The 22,494-nt window shown below is 38.0% G+C and overlaps 1 protein-coding gene across 4 annotated transcripts in view; it reads right to left on the bottom strand.

Moving 5' to 3' along the window:
• Window positions 1–22,494, bottom strand: part of LRRC20 (leucine rich repeat containing 20) — a 100,576-nt gene that overhangs the window by 18,859 nt on the left and 59,223 nt on the right. For all 4 annotated transcript variants that reach the window (XM_039348172.1, XM_039348173.1, XM_039348174.1 and 1 more), the window contains exon 4: window positions 14,018–14,185. In XM_039348172.1, the coding sequence (XP_039204106.1) occupies window positions 14,018–14,185 (168 nt within the window). The remainder of the gene's footprint in view (window positions 1–14,017; window positions 14,186–22,494) is intronic.

Below are 22,494 nucleotides of genomic sequence, written 5' to 3'. Positions count from 1 at the left end.
TATATAAAAAAAGAATGCAATCTATAAAATATTAAAATTTATATACAAGTTATTGAAAGGCTAAATGATATTTTTATATCCAATTTATATTGTATAAAATTTATCCATTTTTCCCATACCGCAAAGAATTTCTCTTGCGATTGCTCCTTTAAGAAAGCCGAAATCTTTGCCATTTCTGCCAAATAGGAAACTTTAAAAAACCACTCTTGTAAGGTAGGCAAGGATTCCTTCTTCCAATATTGTCCAACTAGCAGCCTTGCGGCTGTAATCAAATTTAACATCAATATAACTTCCTTAGCATCACAATCAGTAACGATACCTAACAAAAACAATTGTGGGGTAAATTTTACCCTCTTTCTAAAAATTCTTTGAATATTCCACCATATCTTAATCCAAAAGACTTTTATATTTTTACACGACCACCAAATATGATAATAAGTGGCATCCAAACAACCACATCTCCAACATTTAGGCTGTAAGTCAGGATACATAAGAGACATTTTTTTTGGATCAAGGTGCCATCTATAAAACATTTTATAAAAATTCTCCCTTAAGTTCTGGGCTTGTGTAAATTTAACATTCCTCACCCAAATAGTTTCCCAGGTATCCAGTAGAACTGGTTCACCAAAATTTTGTGCCCATTTGATCATACAATCTTTAATTAGTTCTGATTCTGAATCCAGTTCCACTAGAGCCCCATAGATTCTCTTGATATGGGTTCGCCTTTGATCTTTTACTTGTTTAACAAGGTTTTCATCTTCTCTAAGCAAGCCCATATTATGGTCCCTCTTCCATCTATCCACTATTTGTCTATATTGAAACCATGAGTAGGTGATATTTTCATGTGCTAAATCTTCCAAAGATTTTAACTGCCAATTTTGACCATCCCATCTAAGTAATTGTGTATAAGAAACCCTATCCATCTTAACTCCTCTCCTTATCCTCTCTATCGCATGCCAAGGTATAGCCCATAATGGTATTTTAAAATCACTTTTATAATATTTCCTCCAAACCCGGAGTAAAGAAATCCTTATAATATGAGATTTAAAAACCCGGTCCACTTTTTTATTAAAAATTAGATAGGCATGCCATCCAAAAAGTAAATCCCAACCCTCCAGATGGAGTATTTCTACATTTGTTAAATTTACCCAATCACTAATTAATGTTAAAGCCACAGCATCATAATATAATTTCAAATTCGGTACCTTGAGTCCTCCTCTCTCACGGAAGTCTTGCATAATTTTAAGCTTTACCCTTGGTTTTTTCCCTGCCCAAATAAATTTATTAATGCCTTTCTGCCATTCATTTAAATTAACCTCATTTTTTAAAACAGGTAGCATTTGAAATAAAAAGAGAAATTTTGGCAGGACATTCATTTTAATCACTGCAATTCTTCCCATAAGAGATAGCTGTAACTTCTCCCAATTTTTCAAATCTTTCTGTACCCTGACCCACAGCCTTTCATAATTATTTTTATACAATTTTACATTAGAAACAGATAAAGTGACCCCCAAATATTTTATCTTATCAACAACTTCAAAATCTGTCAAATTAACCAAAATCTGCTTGTCCAGATTGGTCATGTTTTTAGATAATATTTTAGTCTTATTATTATTAATTTTAAAACCCGAAACCCGCCCATATTGGTAAATCAGTTGTAATAACTTTACTACAGAATAGGTAGGTTGAGACAAAGTAACCACCAAGTCATCTGCGAAAGCTCTTAATTTATATTCTTTTTTGTTAACTTCTATTCCTTTTATTCCAACTTTTATTATTATTATTATTGATCATCGCACAGTCAGCCAGATGTTCAGACTGGATTTGGCATTTTGTCTACCTATCGAGTCCTTACCCAGGACCTGGGATAGGCAGATGTGGATGTTTGATGGTATTACAGATATCGTCGCAGGATGGAAGCAGTTCCTAATAAGGCCGCCTTTTGCAATTGACTAATAGCGAATTTGTCAATGCCAATTGTGTTCAAGTGGTGCTCCAGTTGTTTTGGGATTGCACCCAAGGAGCCTATGACTATTGGTACTACCCTTGCTTGCTTTTGCCACAGTCTTTCTATTTCTATTTGTAGGTCTTTGTATTTTGTGATCTTCTCCAGTTCTTTCTCTTCTATTCTGCTATCTCCAGGCACTGCCACGTCCACTATCCAGACTTTTTTGTCTTTCTTATCGACAATTATTATTATTATTATTATTATTATTATATCTGATATCACTAAAAGAGATATCTCAAGCAATTAATGTTCATCAGATGAAACTGAAGCACAGATACAAGACGCAAGAAAGAAATATCAAGAAAGATATAGGTTGGCTACTCCATTTTGCCTAAAGGTCTTTGTGGATGTCGTTAACATTTTTCTACACTTGTCACGTAATGCCAACCAGACATTTGAGTTATTGGCAACAAGAAGGCAGGTGATAAAAGGGTTCAGAATAGAGAGATCAAAAACTGGATGAAGCAGCTGCTATCTCTTCAGGAATTAATTTGACAATAAATGTCATGGATCAGCTATAAATATTTCTAACTAACGATTAGCCATTTAATAAAGAGAAAGATTTTTAGGAGGAACTTAATAACAGAAAATATACATAGATGTCTTCAGGAGACTCGTATTCAAAATAACAGCATAAATACGTAGATGTCAAGCTGTGCAAAGTTCAGGAAACAAGAACCGAATTTCTTGAACTATATTTATTTTTAATAAATGAAAGATTCATTCTGTTAATGAAACAGAATCTTGAAAGCCTGTCAAAGCAGTTTTCCAGTTCAACTTTATACCTAGCATCATTAAGGCGGAGTTACTCTGAGTTTCTTCCTCATTCCATTCTCTCCTGGACTAAATAATCTTTTCTGTAATAATCTGACATCCTTCTTAACGGTCTTGCTCCTTCCTCTGTATTTCTCTGCAGTTAAGACTTTTCAAGAAATTTTGATTAAACTATTAACTCTAGTAATGAATAAGATTCAACAATGTCAAATACTTCTTTCTACGTGGTAAGAAGCTTTCATTTTTTTTTATTATATAAGAGGTGAATGACTCAACTGTCCAGAGATATGTGGACTATTTATTTATTTATTTATTTCACGGAGGCAACAATATGGTATTCGCAAAGAAATAAAAAGGCCTTTTAACTCAATTCATCTTAATAAGGACTGGATTTGTTCTGAAAAAATACATGAAGACTAGTAAGACATATACCGTATTATTTTTAATCCTATTGAAAATATAAATTTAAAAAGCAAGAAAAAAAGCCATGACTTTTTTTTTTCTTGATGCGAAATATGTCTTTGAAGATTTGGAATGGCCCTTCCAATTTCAGACTCTGAAGAAGTGAATTGTGGATTGAATTTTCTCATACGGTATACCAAATTAGCCTTGTAAATAGTAAGAGATAATACTTAATGCTTTCCCTCTAGGAAAGAAAAGAAAATTAGCTTGTGGGAATATGCTTTGATGTTCATAACTCTGTAAAATATTTGAAAAATTAATTGGATTCAAAATTCAGCTCAAATTGGAATTCCAATCGTCACAACTTGGTTAACTTAATAAAAACAACACAGATTTTTGTATGTATTTCTTGGCTTAGTTTGTAGCAATACGTGTGTGTATGGCTCTGAAAATATTTGATAAGCTAGCTTTATTGCAGGCACCAGAAGAGCTGTTAACCCAGCAGTTGCAAAGTCTAACATATAAGCCAGTGGTCGCAAACCTATGGCACGCATGCCAGAGGTGGCAGTTGGAGCACTCTCTGTGGGCACATTTATTTATTTATTTATTTATGAGACTTATATACCGCTTTAAGTGCAAGCACTCTCTAAGCGGTGTACACCAGTAAGCAATGTATATATATATTTACATTGCCCCCAACAATCTGGGTCCTCATTTTACCTACCCCGGAAGGATGGAAGGCTGAGTCAACCTTGAGCCGGTGAGATTTGAACCGCTGACCTGCTGAACACAGTCAGCTAAAGTGGCCTGCAGTACTACAGCCCCACCTCCTCCCACAGCCCCCTCCTCACCAGCAGCCCTCCCAGAGGAGAGTCGCCCCTGGGTGCGGCCCATGCAAAGCAGCACAGCCAAGGACATGGTAGCCGGGTAGTGGGGAAAAGACTCCGCCCTTGCGCCCCATCGCACGCAGATGATGCTGCAGGGCACGGGTGGAGGGTGTGGCCACCATGGTGCTACTGGGCTGCCTGGGTGATCTGTGGCGGGCCATGGAGGTGGTGGGTGGCCCAGCGGGCAGGGCAGAGCGGGGACAGGGATGGGGAGGCAGTTTTGGGGCACTCGGTCTCTAAAAGGTTCGCCATCACAAATATAAGCCATATAAATAGAAGAAATAAAATTCATCCCTTTCTCACAGAGTTGTAAGCTGAAAAATGTCAATCTGATGCAGGAAGAGAGGGTTGATCTCTCAGTGTCATAATTTCATAATTGGACCAGTCCAGTCTTACACTATTCGTGTCTGATTTTGCCTGACTTACTTTTCAACTTACTAAAGCAAACACCAGGTTCCAGGGCATGTTTTCATTTCCAGAACTAGGTTGATTTATGGAACAAGGGGAGGTTGGTTTCAAGGACATGGCATCACCAACTGGTCAACAAACAAACAGGTCAACCAGTAAGAAGCCTTGCATGGACACAGTGCAATCACTGTGTATCTTTTTAGAGATGATACCCCTAGAAGACTCTAGAAGATGACAAGACCTATTAACAGCTGATCCCTAAAAAGAAGAGTAGAAAAACCAACACCAGCCATCTCTGGGGCAAAACTGAAACCTTCTTTTCACACACCAGCCCTGCAGATGAGCAATGTAAGTAAAATAGGGCTTAGGATAATTTAAATCCATATGAAATTGGCTCTACATTTTGTTTTCTTATCAATAAAAGTTATATAAGAACTGAGTCAACAAAGTTAGTCAATTTCTATTTTGGAGTAACTTTTATGGAACATTATCAGTTAAGCCTCCCAAGAACCACAGTACTCAATCTTTAAATCCAATTTGCTTCCTTCCTTAGAAATCCACTTTTTCACTGAGAAGATTGGATGATGGAACTGCCAAGAAAATCATGACAATGCAGGATATGTCTTTCCAGTTTATACTTCTGGGAAGTTTACACTTCTAGCCTCCTGAGGTAATCCATACAAGAAGCATACCACACTACTTTTATTGTAAGGCTGCTACACTAATAGACTCTTTCAGGTCTCAAGAACATTGCCTCCCCCTTGTCTCCATAGACAGAAGAAGAAAGATAAAAAAAGAGAGAGGACCAGGAGAAAAGTGTGTAGTGGGTTGCCCAGGGCTTTGTTCTGAGCCCAGTGCTCTTCAACACCTTCATCAATGATTTGGACGAGGGGATAGATAAGGAACTCATCAAATTTGCAGATGACACCAAGCTGGCAGGAATAGCCAACACTCCAGAAAACAGGCTTAGGATACAGGAGGATCTGGACAGACTTAAACACTGGGCGCTATCTAACAAAATGAAATTCAGTGGTGAAAAAAGTAAGTTCTACATTTAGGCAAGAAAAACCAAATGCACAGGTATAGTAATAACTGCTCAATAGTAGTAACTGTGAGAGGGATCTCAGACTCCTAGTGGACAATCACTTAAATATGAGCCAGCAGTGTGCTGCAACTGCCAAAAAAGCCAACACAGTGCTAGGCTGCATTAACAGAGGAATAGAATCAAAGTGGTATTAATACATGAAGTATTAATACCACTTTACAATGCCTTGGTAAGGCCACACTTGGAATACTGCCTCCAGTTTTGGTCACCACGATGTAAAAAAGATGTTGAGACTCTAGAAAGAATACAGAGAAGAGCAACAAAGATGTTTAGGGGACTGGAGGCTAAAACATATAAAGAACGGTTGCTGGAATTGGGCATGTCTATTTTAATGAAGAGAAGGACGAGGGGAGACATGATAGCAGTGTTCCAATATCTCAGGGGCTGCCACAAAGAAGAGGGAGTCAAGCTATTTTCCAAAGCGCCTGAAGGCAGGACAAGAATCAATGGATGGAAACTAACCAAGGAGAGAAGCAACCTAGAACTAAGGAGAAACTTCCTGACAGTTAGAATTAACCAGTGGAACAACCTGCCTCAGAAGCGGTGAATGCTCCAACACTGGAAGTTTTTAAGAAGAAACTGGACAGCCATTTGTCCAAAATGGTATAGGGTTACCTGCCTGAGCAGGGGGTTTGACTTGATGACCTCCAAGGTCCCTTCCAACTTTTTATTATTATCGATCATCGCACAGTCAGCCAGATGTTCAGACTGGATTTGGCATTTTGTCTACCTATCGAGTACCCAGGACCTGGGATAGGCAGATGTGGATGTTTGATGGTATTACAGATATCGTCGCAGGATGGAAGCAGTTCCTAATAAGGCTGCCTTTTGCAATTGACTAATAGCGAATTTGTCAATGCCAATGGTGTTCAAGTGGTGCTCCAGTTGTTTTGGAATTGCACCCAAGGAGCCTATGACTATTGGTACTACCCTTGCTTGCTTTTGCCACAGTCCTTCTATTTCTATTTGTAGATCTTTGTATTTTGTGATCTTCTCCAGCTCTTTCTCTTCTATTCTGCTGTCTCCAGGCACTGCCACATCCACTATCCAGACTTTTTTGTCTTTCTTATCGACAATTGTTAAGTCTGGGGTGTTATGTTGCAGGTGCTTGTCTGTTTGAATTCTGAAGTCCCAGAGCAGTTTAATTTTATCATTTTCTATGACTTTCTCTATTTTATGATCCCACCAGTTTTTGCTTACAGGCAAATGATATTTTTTGCAGATCTTCCAATGCACCATTGTTGCTACTTTGTCATGCCGCTGCTTGTAATCAGTTTGTGCAATCTTCTTGCAACAGCTTACCAAGTGGTCCACTGTTTCTTCAGCTTCTTTGCATAGGCGGCACTTACTGTCTGTTGCTGTCTTCTCAATTTTGACTTTGTATGCATTTGTCCTTAAGGCTTGGTCTTGTGCAGCCAGAATTAGTCCCTCGGTCTCTTTCTTCAATTTTCCTGCTCTTAGCCATTGCCAGGTTTTATTATTATCTGCTTTCCCAGCTATTTTTTTCATGTATTGGCCATGTAGTGCTTTGTCTTCCCATGCCTCTATTCTGTTCTTCATTTGGTCTTTCTTGTAGGCCAGTTTGGTCTCTCCAGTAGTTAGTAAGCCTTCCTGATATACTAATTTCAGTGCATCTTCATCATTGTTCTTCAGATATTCTTCCAAAGCCATTTTTTCTTCTTCAACCATCTGATGTACTTGTAGCATTCCACGCCCACCTATTTGCCTTGGTAGATAAAGTCTGTCAATGTCACTGCGTGGATGAAGGGCATGATTCATTGTCATTATTTTTCTGGTCTGCCTATCCATTGCTTTTAGTTCTGCTTGAGTCCAGTCCACTATTCCAGCTGTGTACCTAATGACTGGGATTGCCCAGGTGTTGATTGCCTTTATGGTATTTCCTCCATTGAGTTTGGATTTTAAGATCTTCTTCACTCTCTTGATGTATTCACCTCTAATCTTTTTCTTGACTTCAGTGTGCTTGATGTTGTCAGCTTGAAGGATACCCAAGTATTTGTAGTACTCTTCCTCATCCAGACTCTTAATGTTATTTTCGTGGGGCATCTTGATTCCTTCAGTTTTCATTATTTTTCCTTGTTTGATAGTAAGTGTGGCACATTTGTCCAAGCCAAACTCCATTACAATATCTTGGCTATATATACGGACAGTGTTGAGCAGCGATTCTATTTCAGATGATGTTTTTCCATACAGCTTCAGATCATCCATATAAAGGAGGTGGGATAGTCTGGCAGATGTTTTTGATGTTTGATAGCCATGTCCTGAGTTATTCAGTATTGTTGACAGAGGAAACAGTGCAATAACAAATAGTAATGGTGATAATGAATCTCCTTGAAATATTCCTCTCTTGATATTAACCTCTCCCAGCCTCTCACCATTGATCTGCAACTGTGTCTTCCATTGTGCCATCGATCTTTGCACAAATTTTCTGATGTTTCTACTGACTCCTGTTATTTCTAGGCACTTTATTATCCAATCATGTGGCAGAGAGTCAAATGCCTTTTTGTAGTCAATCCATGCCACATTCAGGTTGGTCTTCCTTCTCTTGCAGTTTTCCAAGATCATTTTGTCTATTAGGAGTTGATCTTTTGTTCCTCTGCTGTTGGGGCGGTTTCCTTTCTGCTCAGGTGGAAAGAGATTGTTTTCAACTAGATGCTGTTGCACTGCATCAGCTACTACACCAGTTAGTAATTTGAAAGTTGTTAGTAAGCAGGTAATTGGCCTGTAGTTACCTGGTGTTGCCCCTTTTGCTGGATTTTTCATTATTAGATAGGTTTTCCCAGTTGTTAGCCACTTTTCAATTTCTCCTCCTTGTAGTATATTGTTGAACTGCTTGGCAATGAGTGGGTGTATAACAGTTAGATGTTTCAACCAAAACCCATGCAGTTCATCTTCACCTGGTGCTGACCAATTTTTGATTTTCTTTGCTCTTTTTTCTACCATTTTTGTTGTTATTACTAGTTCTTTCATTTCAACTTCTGTTTTATTTGCATCCACCTCTTTTAACCAAGCCGCATCCTTGTTGTATTTCTTTGGGTTATCCCATATCTGCTTCCAGAACTGCACTGTTTCTTCCTTGTCAGGTACTGACTGATTCCTTGCAGTTTCTCCATTGATGGATTGGTAGAAACGTTTCTGATTGGATTGAAATTGGAGGTTCTGCCTATAGTTTGCAATTCGAGCTTCATATCTACTGATTTTCCTGGCTATAGCTGTTATTTGTTGCTTTATTATTTCCAGTGCTTCCTTGATCTTCCTTGTTTCTAAGTGGTATTTCTTGATTAGGTATTCTTTGGTCTTCTTGTTCTTCAGCTTCTTTTCTTTCATCTGTTCTAGCTTGCTTGCATGTGATCTTAACTTGCTGATCTTATTTTCTAGTCTAACCTTCCATTTTTCTGGTGCACTGTTTGTTTGTTTTTCTTCTTTGTTGATTTTGCATCCCAGGTATTCTGTTATAACTGCAGCTGTGCTGTACATTAGTTGGTTTGTTTCTTGCAGTGAATTGGTGCTTATACTTGATATTGCAATATTTGCATCTTTTAATGCTTGTGCTAGCTGTTTCTTTGGAACAAGCTTCAATGCAGGTAGCCTTATTCTGTTGTTTTTGTGCTGTTCTAGATGCTCAGTTATTCTTTGTTTCAATTCTTTTATTTCTTTAGTTAGAGGGTTTTGTTCTTCCTGAGGTAGAGGTGCCTGGTTTCCAAATGAGAACAGTTGTATATCTCTGCTGGATTCCTTCACTGCCAACTCCCCCTGGTTTGCCTCTACATTCTGAATTACTTCTGGTAAGGCTTTGATTTCTTTGCCCTGGGTAAACCTTTGCAGTTCGTCCAATTCTGTTTCTGTGAATACTTTATTTCGTGTTATAAATCGGCGTTGATCTGCTAGTCTCTGTTCTGTTATTTCTGATTCTGGATGTTGTTCTTTCCAGAACTGGTGCATTCGTTTTAGATATCCTCTTCTTGTTGGACTTGATCTGTAGTAACAGATCATTATTTCTTTGTTTTCCATCACTGTGTATCTGCGACGGGTAAACACCTTTTCTTCCAGTAGTTCTGCAGCTGCTGGCCCTGGTTGCTCAGCCAACAGTCCTGAGTCCTGTAACCCATTTTTCACCAGATATCCAGGAACTCCAATATCTAGTGTGGACCTTGTTAACCCGGGCGACGTCCGAGCCGGTATGGCATTCTGCAATTTACTAATAATATTTATTATTATTTATTTATTTATAATTTATTAATAATAATAATAAATTATTTATTAATAAATTATTTATTAATAATTTAATTAATTATAAATTATTTATAATTTATTATAAAATTATTATAATTTATTATTTATAAATTATTATAAAAATAATTATAAATTATTTATTAATAATTTATTAATAATAATAATAAATTTACAATTTATTATTATTATTATTATTATTATTATTATTATTATTATTATTATTATTATTATTATTATTATTATTATTATTATGGATCATTGCATAGTCAGCCAGATGTTCATTTGCCTGTAAGCAAAAAATGGTGGGATCATTACTATTATTATTATTATTATTATTATTAAAAACAAGAAAGAGTCCATAGACAAGAAACAAGACAGTTTTCCTTCTGAAATATTTATCAGACCTCCATTCCTTCTATAGTCTCAGCTGCCTTTTATCTGACCGTTGCTTATTCTTCCTCCTGTCCCCAAATGTCATTCCTACATACTGTTACAGTTGCGAAGAGAGAGAGAGATGGAAGCTCTTGGTGGAAAGACATTTTTGAGACTTGCTTAGGAAACTGTCCAGACACATTATATTTGGAGTCAAGGTAAACAAGTATTGACTCACTACAGATACAGTGCAGCAGCATTTGAACCTATTCATAAGCCATTATTTTTAAAAAGTCCAGGTTTTTTTTTTGTCTTAATGTTTAAAAAGCGACTCTGCTGTTCCATATCTTTCCCCAGTTCCCCTTAGCTTATTTCAGTGGCATGCTGAAATAAAGAAGAAAAAGAAGTTTATTTCCATATCAGAAAAGGGAAGTAATAGCAGCAAAGGAAATAAATCCTAGAGATTTATTTATTTATTTATTTATTGATTGATTGATTGATATTTATAAAATTTATTGGCTGGCCATCTTACTATAGCGTAAGTCTGGGCGGCTTAAACTTACATTTACAATTAAAACATAAAAGTTAAAATTAGACATTAAAACCAAGGACAAGTGGGGAGGGCGGGAGTTGAGGTTACTCAATCAGCTCCAAGCCGACTGGCACAGCCACGTCTTTAGGCCCTTAAGAAAAGACAGGAGGGTTGAAACCAACCTCACATTGTGGGACAAGATATTCCAGAGGGCAGGAGCAACAGCAGAGAAGGCCCGCCTCCTGGACCCCGCCAGCCAGAATAATCGGTCTGACGGGACCCACAACATGCCTCCTCTGTCAGCATGAGTGGTAAGGCCAATCCCAGTGGGATAGCCTGGACTTAATAGGATTCCAGTTAGTTTTAAAGACCAAAAGACGGTAAGAAAAAGACATTCACAGCCAGGGTGGTACATAACATGTATGTCACTAGTCTTTTTGTTCACAGCCTAAGAGAATATATCTCCATCGCTGTACATACATACAAGGGAGCTCTGAGTTGGTGCCCCCTCTATAAAGCCTATGACTGCTTATGTTGAGTTTCAGTCCAAAAATACCAGTCCCCAGAATACCAAGTGAGGAAAATTCTTCTATAGCACAGGAGCAATCAAGAGAACTCTACTCTGCTGAAAAGCTACCCACTGAATTCGGGAATGAGATCACAGCTGCATCTATAGGTAGTCCTCGACTCACGAGCACAATTGGCACCAGAATTTCCATTGCTAAGCAAGGCAGTTGTTAACTGGGTTGTGCTGGATTTTGTCATGGTTGTTAAGTGAATCACATGGTCATTAAGTGAATCCGACTTTCCCCATTGGCTTGCTTGTTGAAAGCGGGAAAGGTCACAAATGATAATCATGTGATCCCGGGATGCTGCAGCACTCATAAATGCATGCTCGTAGCCAACAATCCGAATTTTAATGATGTGACCATGGCAATGCTGTGACGGTTGTAAATACAAGGACCAGTCATAAGTTAGTTTTTTCACTGCTTTCGTAACTTTGAATGTTCCTTAAACAAATGGTAAGTTGAGGACTACCTGTACATTGTTGCTTACCCAGCAATCAGAGTAAGAAAATTTGTTTATTGTGCATGCATGCGCTCACTCTCACCTGGAGATATTAAACATGAATATCAACAGACAGCTTGAAATCCTGATCTGTCCAAGTTACTGACAAGTTTCTTTCCCCCTTTTCTATGTGAATTAATTGGTTGTCACTACTGTCTAACTTTCTGAGACTTCAGAAAGTTATGCTTATATTCAGAAAAACGCCAAGTAAACAGAATAGGAAAAATAAGCACAAAACAAACAGCCACACCTTAATATGTTATTAATGAAGAAAACTGTGTTCCTATTAATAGCCTATCAGAATCTTCTTCCAGCTTGTTTTACTGCAAAACAGAGATTAAATTATCACAGAGAATCATGCTTAAAAATAAAAAGCAATGAACGCTTTGGGGGAAGAGAACAATATCAAATCCCAAAAGTGAGTCAACACAGATATAAAATGTACAGGCAGGTTCCTAATATAAAATCTATCAATATTTAATAGGCTATTGCAACACTCAGGAGAAACAGATTTCAAGCAAATTCCCTTGGCCTCTAAAATGTTTGCATAGCAAATTGATTATCACAAGAATGTTCTGTTATGGTAAAATATGTGCAAACATCTCTGTTCTAACTTTAGGCATACTGCTAAAAAAGAAAAAGAAATGCTTGCTTTATTATTTATTAATTTAAAACATTTATATGTTTCAATGTTTATTGGCTTTTAATGTTTGTTAGCCATCCAGTCACCTCAAGGTGAGATGGACTGCAAACAAGATAGATAGATAGATAGATAGATAGATAGATAGATAGATAGATAGATAGATAGATAGATAGATAGATAGATAGATAACTTTTATTGTCATTTTTTTATTGTGGGCACAACGGCACACATCAAAAATGAAATTTAGTTGCCCACTCTCAAAGTGAAACACATACATGACACACACCTAAACGTACTATATACAACGTATGTATAGACCCATACCCCTACATATACATAACAATAAATATTAAATACTGTCCATTTTGAATATATAATGGAAGGAGGAAGCTTGAAAGTTCACAAGGTTAATGCTGTATGGAATGAAACTATGGCTGAATCTGGATGTTCTGCTACGGATACCACGCAGCCTCCTCCCAAAAGGTAACAAGGAAAACAGGTATGAAGAAGATGTGTAGTGTCCCAGATAATCTTATGGACCCTGCTCAAGCAACTGTGCTATGTCCTGGAAGCGAGGAAGTCAACCACCTATCTTACATTGAACTCCAAATGGCTCCAAAACACAATTAAGACAACGTCAATAATAAATTTATTTATTACTTATTTTATTATTTTATTTATTAAATTCTTATGTCATCCATCTCCCCCACGACTCAGGGTGGCTATAAATCAACATAATTCATATATCTATTAAAGCCATAAACATTAAAAACTTTGTATCAAATTAAAAATCTGCTTTGTCATGAACACTGTTTTATCAGCACCAAAAGTTGCAGCATGATTATTTCAACTTATTCAAATCTGGAGAATTTCCTGTTTTTACTCATTTAAATAGGCCAAGTTGCAAACTTTGTTTCAGGGTTGCACTTGTATATATGCATTGTACAATACATTGAATAAAAATGTACTTCCAATTAAAACTTAAGTAATATTTAATATGACCTTTAGGTCATAATAGGATTAACTCATCACCATCAGAATACTAAAAAGGATATACTCAAAAGCTTAGGTCAAAGTTCATGCCACAGAAATAGGAAACAGCTCCAAACACAAAAGCCCAAGAAGGCATAAAAACCCACCATTTCCAGCTACATGTGGTCAGCTTTCCCAGAGCCACATTTCTGTCTGGCTCTGCTCTTCAATAAACTACAACCTTCTTTCTAAAGCAGTCTCCATTTTGTTTATTCCCGGCTTGGACTGGACCCTGATGAAGAATTTTCTTTCAACAGTATAGTTTCCAACCTCGGTCAAGAACAGCCAGATGCAGCACATCAAGGGAGATTGTTCTTTTAAATAGCAATTTAAATCATGGGAGAAATCTATCATGTTACGTGTGAAAACCATAACATTGGCATGACTTCTGGAATCTGCATGATTAACTGAAAGGTCAAACAATACCTGCCTGCAAAGAAAAAACTACAGACGTTATGACAATGTTAGAGCTTGAGGGCAAAAATCTGTCTGAACAAAGAGACACTTGAATGCACAAGCACATTTTTTTTTTTACCTGTAATCTCATTCTCTTCAAGGTTGATCATTTCAAGAGCCTGCAAAGAAGTCAGCTGGTCAGGAAAAATGTGAAATTTGTTCCTGGACAGGTTGATAATTCTCAGATGTAACAGGGTTCGGACCTCTTCTGGCAAGTGATGAATATAATTCCCTTCCAGATTAAGTTCTGCAATTAGACAAGATGGGCAATCAATAAAAACGCAAATTGATTCTTACAATTACTGTTAGAGAATTTTAATTTCTCTATTGGTGAAAAAATAAATCAGAAGCTCTCACAGTTGACTGCATTTAGCTGATTCAAAATAACCTTTAAATTTATATCAAAATATTTATAATACCATACATTCTTCTTTACAGCAACATAGCTCAATGAAAACTTCTTACAGAGAGATACAGAGACAAACCTGAGACTGAAAATTCAGCTCCTAACTCAATACCTTTTGCACAGACTCAGTAGCACTTTCTTCACATTGGCTGACTGAGTTACCACATGACTCTTCCTGCTCATGAATATTCCAACAATTACTCACCTATTTTTTTTTACTTTATATTCCTATTTTTAATTATAGTGGGAGAAAGAAAATACAGAAAAATAAATATCGATATATGTTTTTGATTCATTTTATCCAGTTTTGGGATGTGTGGAGAACAGATCTCATTTTACGTCATATTTTTGCAGAAATATTGAAAATTCAAAAGGCGTCACAAACACAAGCACCATTATAGAGAAGGCTTGATTTAAAAATGCTTAAAAGACAACCTAGTCCCAAAACCTCTTATAGTAAAGTCTTGAAAGATAACACATTCTCTTTTAATATTCTTTCTAATCAGAAATCATTGCAATGTAGGTCATTTTACACAATAAATACATTGCCTATAATACGATGCTTTAAAGCATTCATAATCAGCCATTACTTCAAAGAATGGAATGTACTCTTCTATACTATTATCTGTCAACCATTTCAGTACAGTGCAATTGATGTAATAAAATAATGGGAGTTTCTTCACATCTGCATATTTGGGAAGCTGCATATTTTTAGATAACAGATAGCGTCTGCCTTTTAGGATCAACCACCAACAGTAATGGATCAAGGAGTCATAAAATATAAAATATGCTGCAGAGTAGCACTTGGTAGAGGAATCATAAAGGGCTTGAAAAGATATTCAGATGCCTACAAAGATCAGAAGACTTCAAGCAAATTCCTTATAACACTGTTGAAGTCAGAATGGACCTTTGAAGAAGCAGAATAGGAACAGCATTAATGTTTTTGAACTTTGGTATTGCGAAAAACTTCTGAGAATATCATGAACAGCCGTGAAAACAAATCAATATAACATTGAACAAATCAACAGAGTTCTCACTAGAGGTACAAATGATCAGGCTCAAATAACTCTACTCCAGACACATTATGTGAAAACCTAATTCTCTGAAAAAGCCTTTAATGCTGGGAAAGGTGGAAGGAAAGAGAAGAAGAGGACAAGCAGCAGCATAGTAGATGGTTACCCACATGGGTACATTATTGGAAGTAAAAGAAACATCAGGTAGGGAGCTTTTGTCATGGGCGAAGGCATCATCACCAAGAGTTGGCATTAATTTGATGGTGCATAATCAAAAATAATTCAAATTGGATTGCAGATGTTTTCATTGTTATGGTCCTTCAAGGATGCCCTGAACTCATGGTGGATAAGAGAACAACTCCATGGAATTTTCAACATTTTTTCTAAAATGGCTTGCTAGTATCTTTTTCCCTCAGCCAGATTTGGCACCATAAGAACTCTATTTTTTTTTTAACAACCTTTTAATCCCTTTATTCAGAGTGAAGTTAGGGCAACTGAATGGAACTGAGCGTTTACTGGCTGGATGCCCATCCTGATGCCTATGCGAAGTTCACAGCAGATATTTTCTCTTTGTGCCCTGATAGAGAAACATCTGCCGCTGCTTAGGATTGAACTCTCAAACCTCACAGGTGGGAGGCAAGTTATCTTCAATTCTAGGCCACCACACCACTCCACCATAAGAACTCATAATTTCCTTAATATCAGTCCAGTACCTTTAACCACCACATCTAAATGGTTCCCTGCTTTTCAGATATACTAGCATTTTACTATGTGGATACCATAACCTCTTTGAAAAGCAAGGGATAAAACTGATTTAGATGTAGGCGCAAGTAGTATTCTTTATAAAAGGTAAACTTCATAAATATTCGTCTACTTTTCTCAGCACTAAAAGCGAAATGCATAGCCATAAAAATATCTTAGAAAAAGAATAAATAGCAAGAACAGTATCAAAATTCTGTAATATGATACAGCTAAACAGCAACAGTGATCCTTTATTAATACCAGTAGTTCAAAGCTTTGACCTCAATTGTAAGTTCATTTTCAACAAGAATCATTTTTTTAAAAGAATATATATATATATATATCCAGCTGTTTCCTCTAGAGTGTTCTTTAGATTCAGCACCCGCAGGAGTTTAATTTACCAGCTGGAATGAACAACAATACACTTGAAGAGTAGACTCAGGATTATATAGAAAAAATATATTGGAAACATTGTAGGAAGCCTGAAATGCTAACATTTTTATTTTCACAACAGATGAGTTCCAAATACACTACGGGTATGTCCAGAGAAGGACCAAATTCTCTTGTATCTGTCCAAAAGAGATTTACAACCGGTCATTTAGGGACCATTACAATGGACCCTCCCCCAAAAGCTATTTATAATCCATTTTTGAAATTATGACTGCTGTACACAATCATGTGGTGACACAATCACATGTTGGGCTTTTGGCAATACGTTTATCTTTATGATCGTTTGCAGCACCCCATGGCCACATGATTGCAATTTGTGACATTTTCTTTGGTCAGTTTTTGGAGTTTACTTCCAGTTTCTGACCAAAAACGCACGCTGGAGAAAGTGGATTCACTTAACAATCATGCATTCACTTGACAACCACCACAAAAAATGTCTCCCCCCCCCAAAAAAAAATCTGGTCTGGTTATGTGAACCCTCGATTTGTAACCACAATGACTTAAAACTGTAATTCTGGGCTCATTTACTGTTGTATGTTGAGAACAATGAGAAACAATGGTTGGAAACTGATCAAAAAGAGAAGCAACCTGAAACTAAGGAGAAACTTCCTCACAGTGAGGACAATCAACCAGTGGAACAGCTTGCCTCCAGAAATTGTGGGCGCCCCATCACTGGAGATTTTCAAGAAGAGACTGAAAAATCACCTGTCTGAGATGGTGCAGGTTCTCGTGCTTGAGCAGGGGGCTGGACTAGAAGACCTCCAAGATCCCTTCCAGCTCTATTCTAACTACCTGTATTGGAAAGTCCTGGAAAGTCCCTGAAAGTCAATGGTCTGCCTGCTGGCAGACCGTAGGAAAGAGGTCCAAGCAAGCCCACTTCTATCATACATGTTGGCTACAACACTGAAGCAGACAGATAATAGAAAGATAAGAGGGAAATGTAATCACTCAGTGCCATTTCCTCCAAAATGCTTTAATGGGTATTCAATTCACATTGTTCCTTTTCACATTTGTGGTATCCTTCCTGATGGTATCAAAATGTACCATAAACACTGATATTTATTTGCATTCAACTTTCTGTTGACCATCTACACTCCAGGGTCACAATTCCAGGTCTTAGGCTAAACATCTACACGATTCTCTCAAAAGCCATCATACCATTTCTCTAGACTTCCATATACTTATTATCATGTGGAATGCTCTATACCAGGGCTTTTCAACCAGTGGTACGGGTACCACCTGTGGTACATTGGCACCTGGCAGGTGGTACACGACCATCCTAGAAAAGTGGTAGCGTGGGAAGAGAATGAGCTGAACCGGTGGCAGCACCGCACAAGCCTGAGCGAGAGATGGCTGGGGCTGCAGGGCTGTCAGGGCTCAGCGGAAGCGCCAGGATCAGCACCAGGCTCCAGCTGGAGCTCAGCACTGATCCTGGTGCTTCTGCTGAGACCAGAAGAAGCACCGATCAGCTGGAATGTTGCAGCATCCCCAGGGTCTTGTGATTTACATTCAGATGCCTGGCAACTGATTCATATTTATGACAATTGCAGTGTCCCAGGGTCATGTGAAGTGACCAAAACTTGCTGCAACCACCCAGCAGACGGGGGGAATAAAAACCAAGCACCCCCCCCCATCCCCGCTGCCAATCCTTAACAGAAATGCTCACAACAATGAAAACCTCGGACAGGAGGAAGAGCGCCACTGGGTGGACAGGCAGGTGTCTTGCTCAGCTGTGGCTTGGGGGCACTTTTTTCAGTGCCATTGTAAGTTCGAACAGTCACTAAGCAAACTGTTGTAAGTCGAGGACTACCTGTATTTTATCACTTTTTTCCTTTTTTTTTTTTTTTTTGGTCATCAAGTTTTTGACATCTTGCTAGGCGACTGGTGATACTCGGATATTGCCATATCCTAAAAGTGGTACAATGGGTGGAAAGGTTGAAAAGCCTTGCTCTACACCACCATATAGACCAGAGATTTGACATTATGTCCTAATATAAAGACTTGTTTGGGCAAGTTAATCTCACTTTTTAAATTCTTCATCTGCCATTTTAAACAGATGATCTCACCAACATTCAGTGCTTTATGTATTGCAAAAAAAGGGGCAGAAATTATGAGTGGTGGTCCTTAAATAAAATTACACTTCATCTCTCTTAAATTCCACTCCAATATCATTCTCTGCTCCTGTTCAAGAGAGATGGCATTACCCTCTGTTCTAAAGGTAAAGCTGAGGTAGCACATGGCAATGACTTAGTGCCGGAGGATGGGACCCAATTTATATCCTGGAATTTCATACGTATACTTAAATGTGATCCGAAGGGCTGTACCAAAAATTTGCTGTTCCCAAAATTGCTGCAGGCTTACAATTTTACCAATGTGGTACATAGGAGTAAATGTATTCTACTAAATGTAATACATGAAAGAGTTGGATCAAAGCACTAGATCCATGCAATCATTCAAGAAAGCTCTTGCTGATAACTGCACACTCTTAATACCGAACAAATCCTCAGATGCTGCTATGTTCTTCAACCTATCAGCCTAAACAAGACTTTAGTACTTTACCAATCCCTGTCAAATACCAACCTTAGAGAACCAAAAATAACTGTTGATGAACCCAGATGACAAATGTTAACTGCTTCAAATACTTGCGAAGCATCATCTCTAGTGATGGTTCTTTGGACAAAAAATTGACTCCAGGATCAGCATGGCCAGCCAGGCTTTAGGGCTGTTGCATACCATGGTGTTCTATCAACACAATGCCCACATTTCCACAAAGCTGAAAGTCTACAGACCTATGGTTATTTCTTCTCTTGTTTATGGATGTGAATGATGACTCATCAAAGAATTGGAGAAATTTCATATGCATGCCATCCGCTCCATCCTTGGCATTCACTGGGAAGATTGTATCTCCAATCATGTCTCTTTGGATTATGTGGAATCCATCAGCACTGAGTCTCTGATTATCAAAGCTCAAATGTTGTGGGTGGGACATGTCATTAGAATGGACAACCATCATATGCTTCATCATATGCTTTGTGGTGAACTAGAAATCAGAAAGACCTTGAGATCATCCACCCAAGCACTACAAAGATGCTATGAAGGAAACGCTACATCACTGTGACAGTCAAACAAGGGAATTAGAAGCTGTGGTTGCTGACACAACCCACTGGCAAGCCTTATGCTATGAAGCTGAAATCAGCTTCAAAGATAGGCACACAAAAAATTGATGGAAAACCATGAGCAGTGGCACAGAATATTGCCCAAAGTTACTGTAACAATGGACTTCCAGTGTCCCCATTGTGCTAGTCTCTGCATTTCCAGACTGGGACTGAAGAGTCACTTTGGTGTTCATAGAGGAACTATACAACAATGCGTCTTCTTCAAATCCAAAAGACTACCTATTATTACATGCAATGAAGTGGAATGGAATGAAATGAAATATACTTTAGGCTTTGTGCTTTCTCCTTTTCAGAGTTTAACCCTTGGTTTTAATATAGTTTAGACCAGGGGTGTCAAGCTGCCAGCCCATAGGAAATGAGGAAAAAATTCTAATGTCATGAGGAAAAAATTCTAATACGTCGCGCAACATCACGTGACGTCACGAGTTGACATGTCTGGTTTAGACCAAGAACATCATGGATGCCATCTTGACTTTTTTAACCACTGCCTGCTCCTAGGTATTTTTGTTTCAATACTTTTAGCATTCTTTATTTTTTCTGTTGTCCCTGGACTATCAAGCCTATTTGCTACTTTTGTCTACATGTACCAATTTTCCAACTTTTAAATTCTACTATTACAGGATGCTTGTTTTCCCTTTGGATGCTTTTTGTCAAAAGTAGTTAGGAGCCAAGACTGAGAAAAGAGACAAGAACTCATCCATCTCTTCAATAGCTTCAGAATTAATTGACAGGGATCCCCTAAATTTTGGAAGGAGAGTTTAGGAATAACTGAAGCAGAAAAGAATTTCAGAAAATGGCAACTTCTGAAAAGATAAATACTATATCTTTTAGTCAGAAATATTGCGTAAGATTATTATTATTTTTTTGTCTCATGTTGAATATTTTGTCTCTGGTATTTAAATCCTCTATACAAATTCAGTAATTGTATGGCTTGTACAATCTGGCACTTTTCCACAGCAGAGCTGCCTTTAAATCTTACATTTTCCTTTATATTTTTTCTAGGGAAGATTATTTGAAGTAGTTCTCTGGGATTTGACCCACTCTGTTCTTTATATCCTTTGCTATTAAGTGGTTTCGTGTGATTGCTTAAAACTAAAGAGGGATTTTTACATTCTTTCATTTCTTTTTTTTAAAATACAGCTTGATTGTATTTACCTCTTGGGAGATTAGCCTATCTCCTAAAAAGATGAGAAAGGAAAGGGCTGATTTCCCTAGCCATGTGCCTTAACACTGCAGAGCCAGGAAAGCTCCTATATAATTTATTTCATTTTTTTTAACCTTTACCATTTTTTTTACCAGAGAGTAGCACAGGCCTTTTTCTCTCATATGCCTGGTTCAAAAGAGGACATTAGATGAAGTACTCCCTAATAAGACAGGTGTTTGCAGCAAGAACTAGCAAGACACCTAGGGCAGAAGGTACAGTGAGAAGAAGGTTGACATCTTCAACCTTCTCCCCTCCAGGCACAGCTTTGATGCTGCAGTTCCTGATGCTGCAGGATGCTTGTTGCTGTGGAGGTTATTGACAAACAACAATGTGGATGACATTGGTGCACTTTGGGTGACAAATCATCCAATCTTGATTTAGAACCAGAATAAAGCAGTAAACATTACACAAAGGATGAAAATTGGAAACTTTCTGCCTGGTTATAAAATATATTCTTATCTAGCTTTAAATACGAAGAATCATTCTGGGTTATATAAAAGGCAAAAGGATTTTACAGAAGCCAACCAGATGCCTTTAGAAAACTGATCATCAGAGCATCAGCCCTTTTTCATATTGTGGCTTTATATATCGCTATTCAAAGCACGGGCCTCTAATTCAAGAGGTAACATTTAATTATTAACCATTACTGTCTTCCTCTTCCTTTCATCTAATGTCTTCTTCTAATCCAGGGGTGTCAAACTGCCGGCCCGCTGGCCAGTTTCATCATACCGAAGCCCACCCCATTGCCAGCAATGCAAAAAGAATCGCGATATATCGCGACACGTCACGTAACATGGCGAGTTTGACACCCGTTTTCTAATCCAAAGTAATCTGAACTGGTGGCCTCCACCACTTCTTTAACTTGTGCTCTGTGAAGAAATAATTCCTTTTCTTTAACTTGGATCTTTTACCCTTCGGCTTTCATCTGAGCTGAACTTATTTCTACTTCTTTCACCGTACATACTTTTACACACCCCTATTATATTTCCCTGAGTCATTTTTTTTCCTAAGATAAAACATCCTGATCCTTCCATCAGCTCTTTCATTATCTGAGTTGCTTCTTTTTGCATTTTATTCTAGTTCCATGATATCTTACATTAAGCCAGTGGTTCTCAACCTGTGGGTCAGGACCCCATTTGGGGTCAAACGACCATTTCACGGGGGTCGCCAAACAAGGCTGTCCGCCATTTTTCCCCCTTTTCTTTGGCCATGCCCCTGGCACCCGGTGATGTATAAGTGGTTGGGGGGTCACACAACATGGGGAACTGTATTATGGGGTCGCGGCATTAGAAAGGTTGAGAACCACTGGATTAAGCAAATACACAACTACTGTTTCTTTCCTCTGCATAAAACTACGTGCAGCAATTTGCTCATTCTTCCGATGAAGAAAAACTTTCTGTGCTTGCTTCCTACAATAGGGATTGACACAGCTACAAATTGGAAGATTCTAAAAATGGCTTTTTGAAGGGCCACACAGCCAGAAGTATCTAACAGAATCCTGGGCTACATTTACCAACATGAGCCATGCTTTAAACAGGTAAGGTGATAAATCCATACACTCAGCTA

Source organism: Crotalus tigris, unplaced genomic scaffold, assembly GCF_016545835.1.
Source record: "Crotalus tigris isolate CLP2741 ecotype Arizona unplaced genomic scaffold, ASM1654583v1 scf7180000018124.1459596, whole genome shotgun sequence".
NCBI lineage: Eukaryota > Metazoa > Chordata > Lepidosauria > Squamata > Viperidae > Crotalus > Crotalus tigris.
Note: the sequence above shows the minus strand (reverse complement) of the source record. Positions and strands in the feature narration are given on the sequence as shown.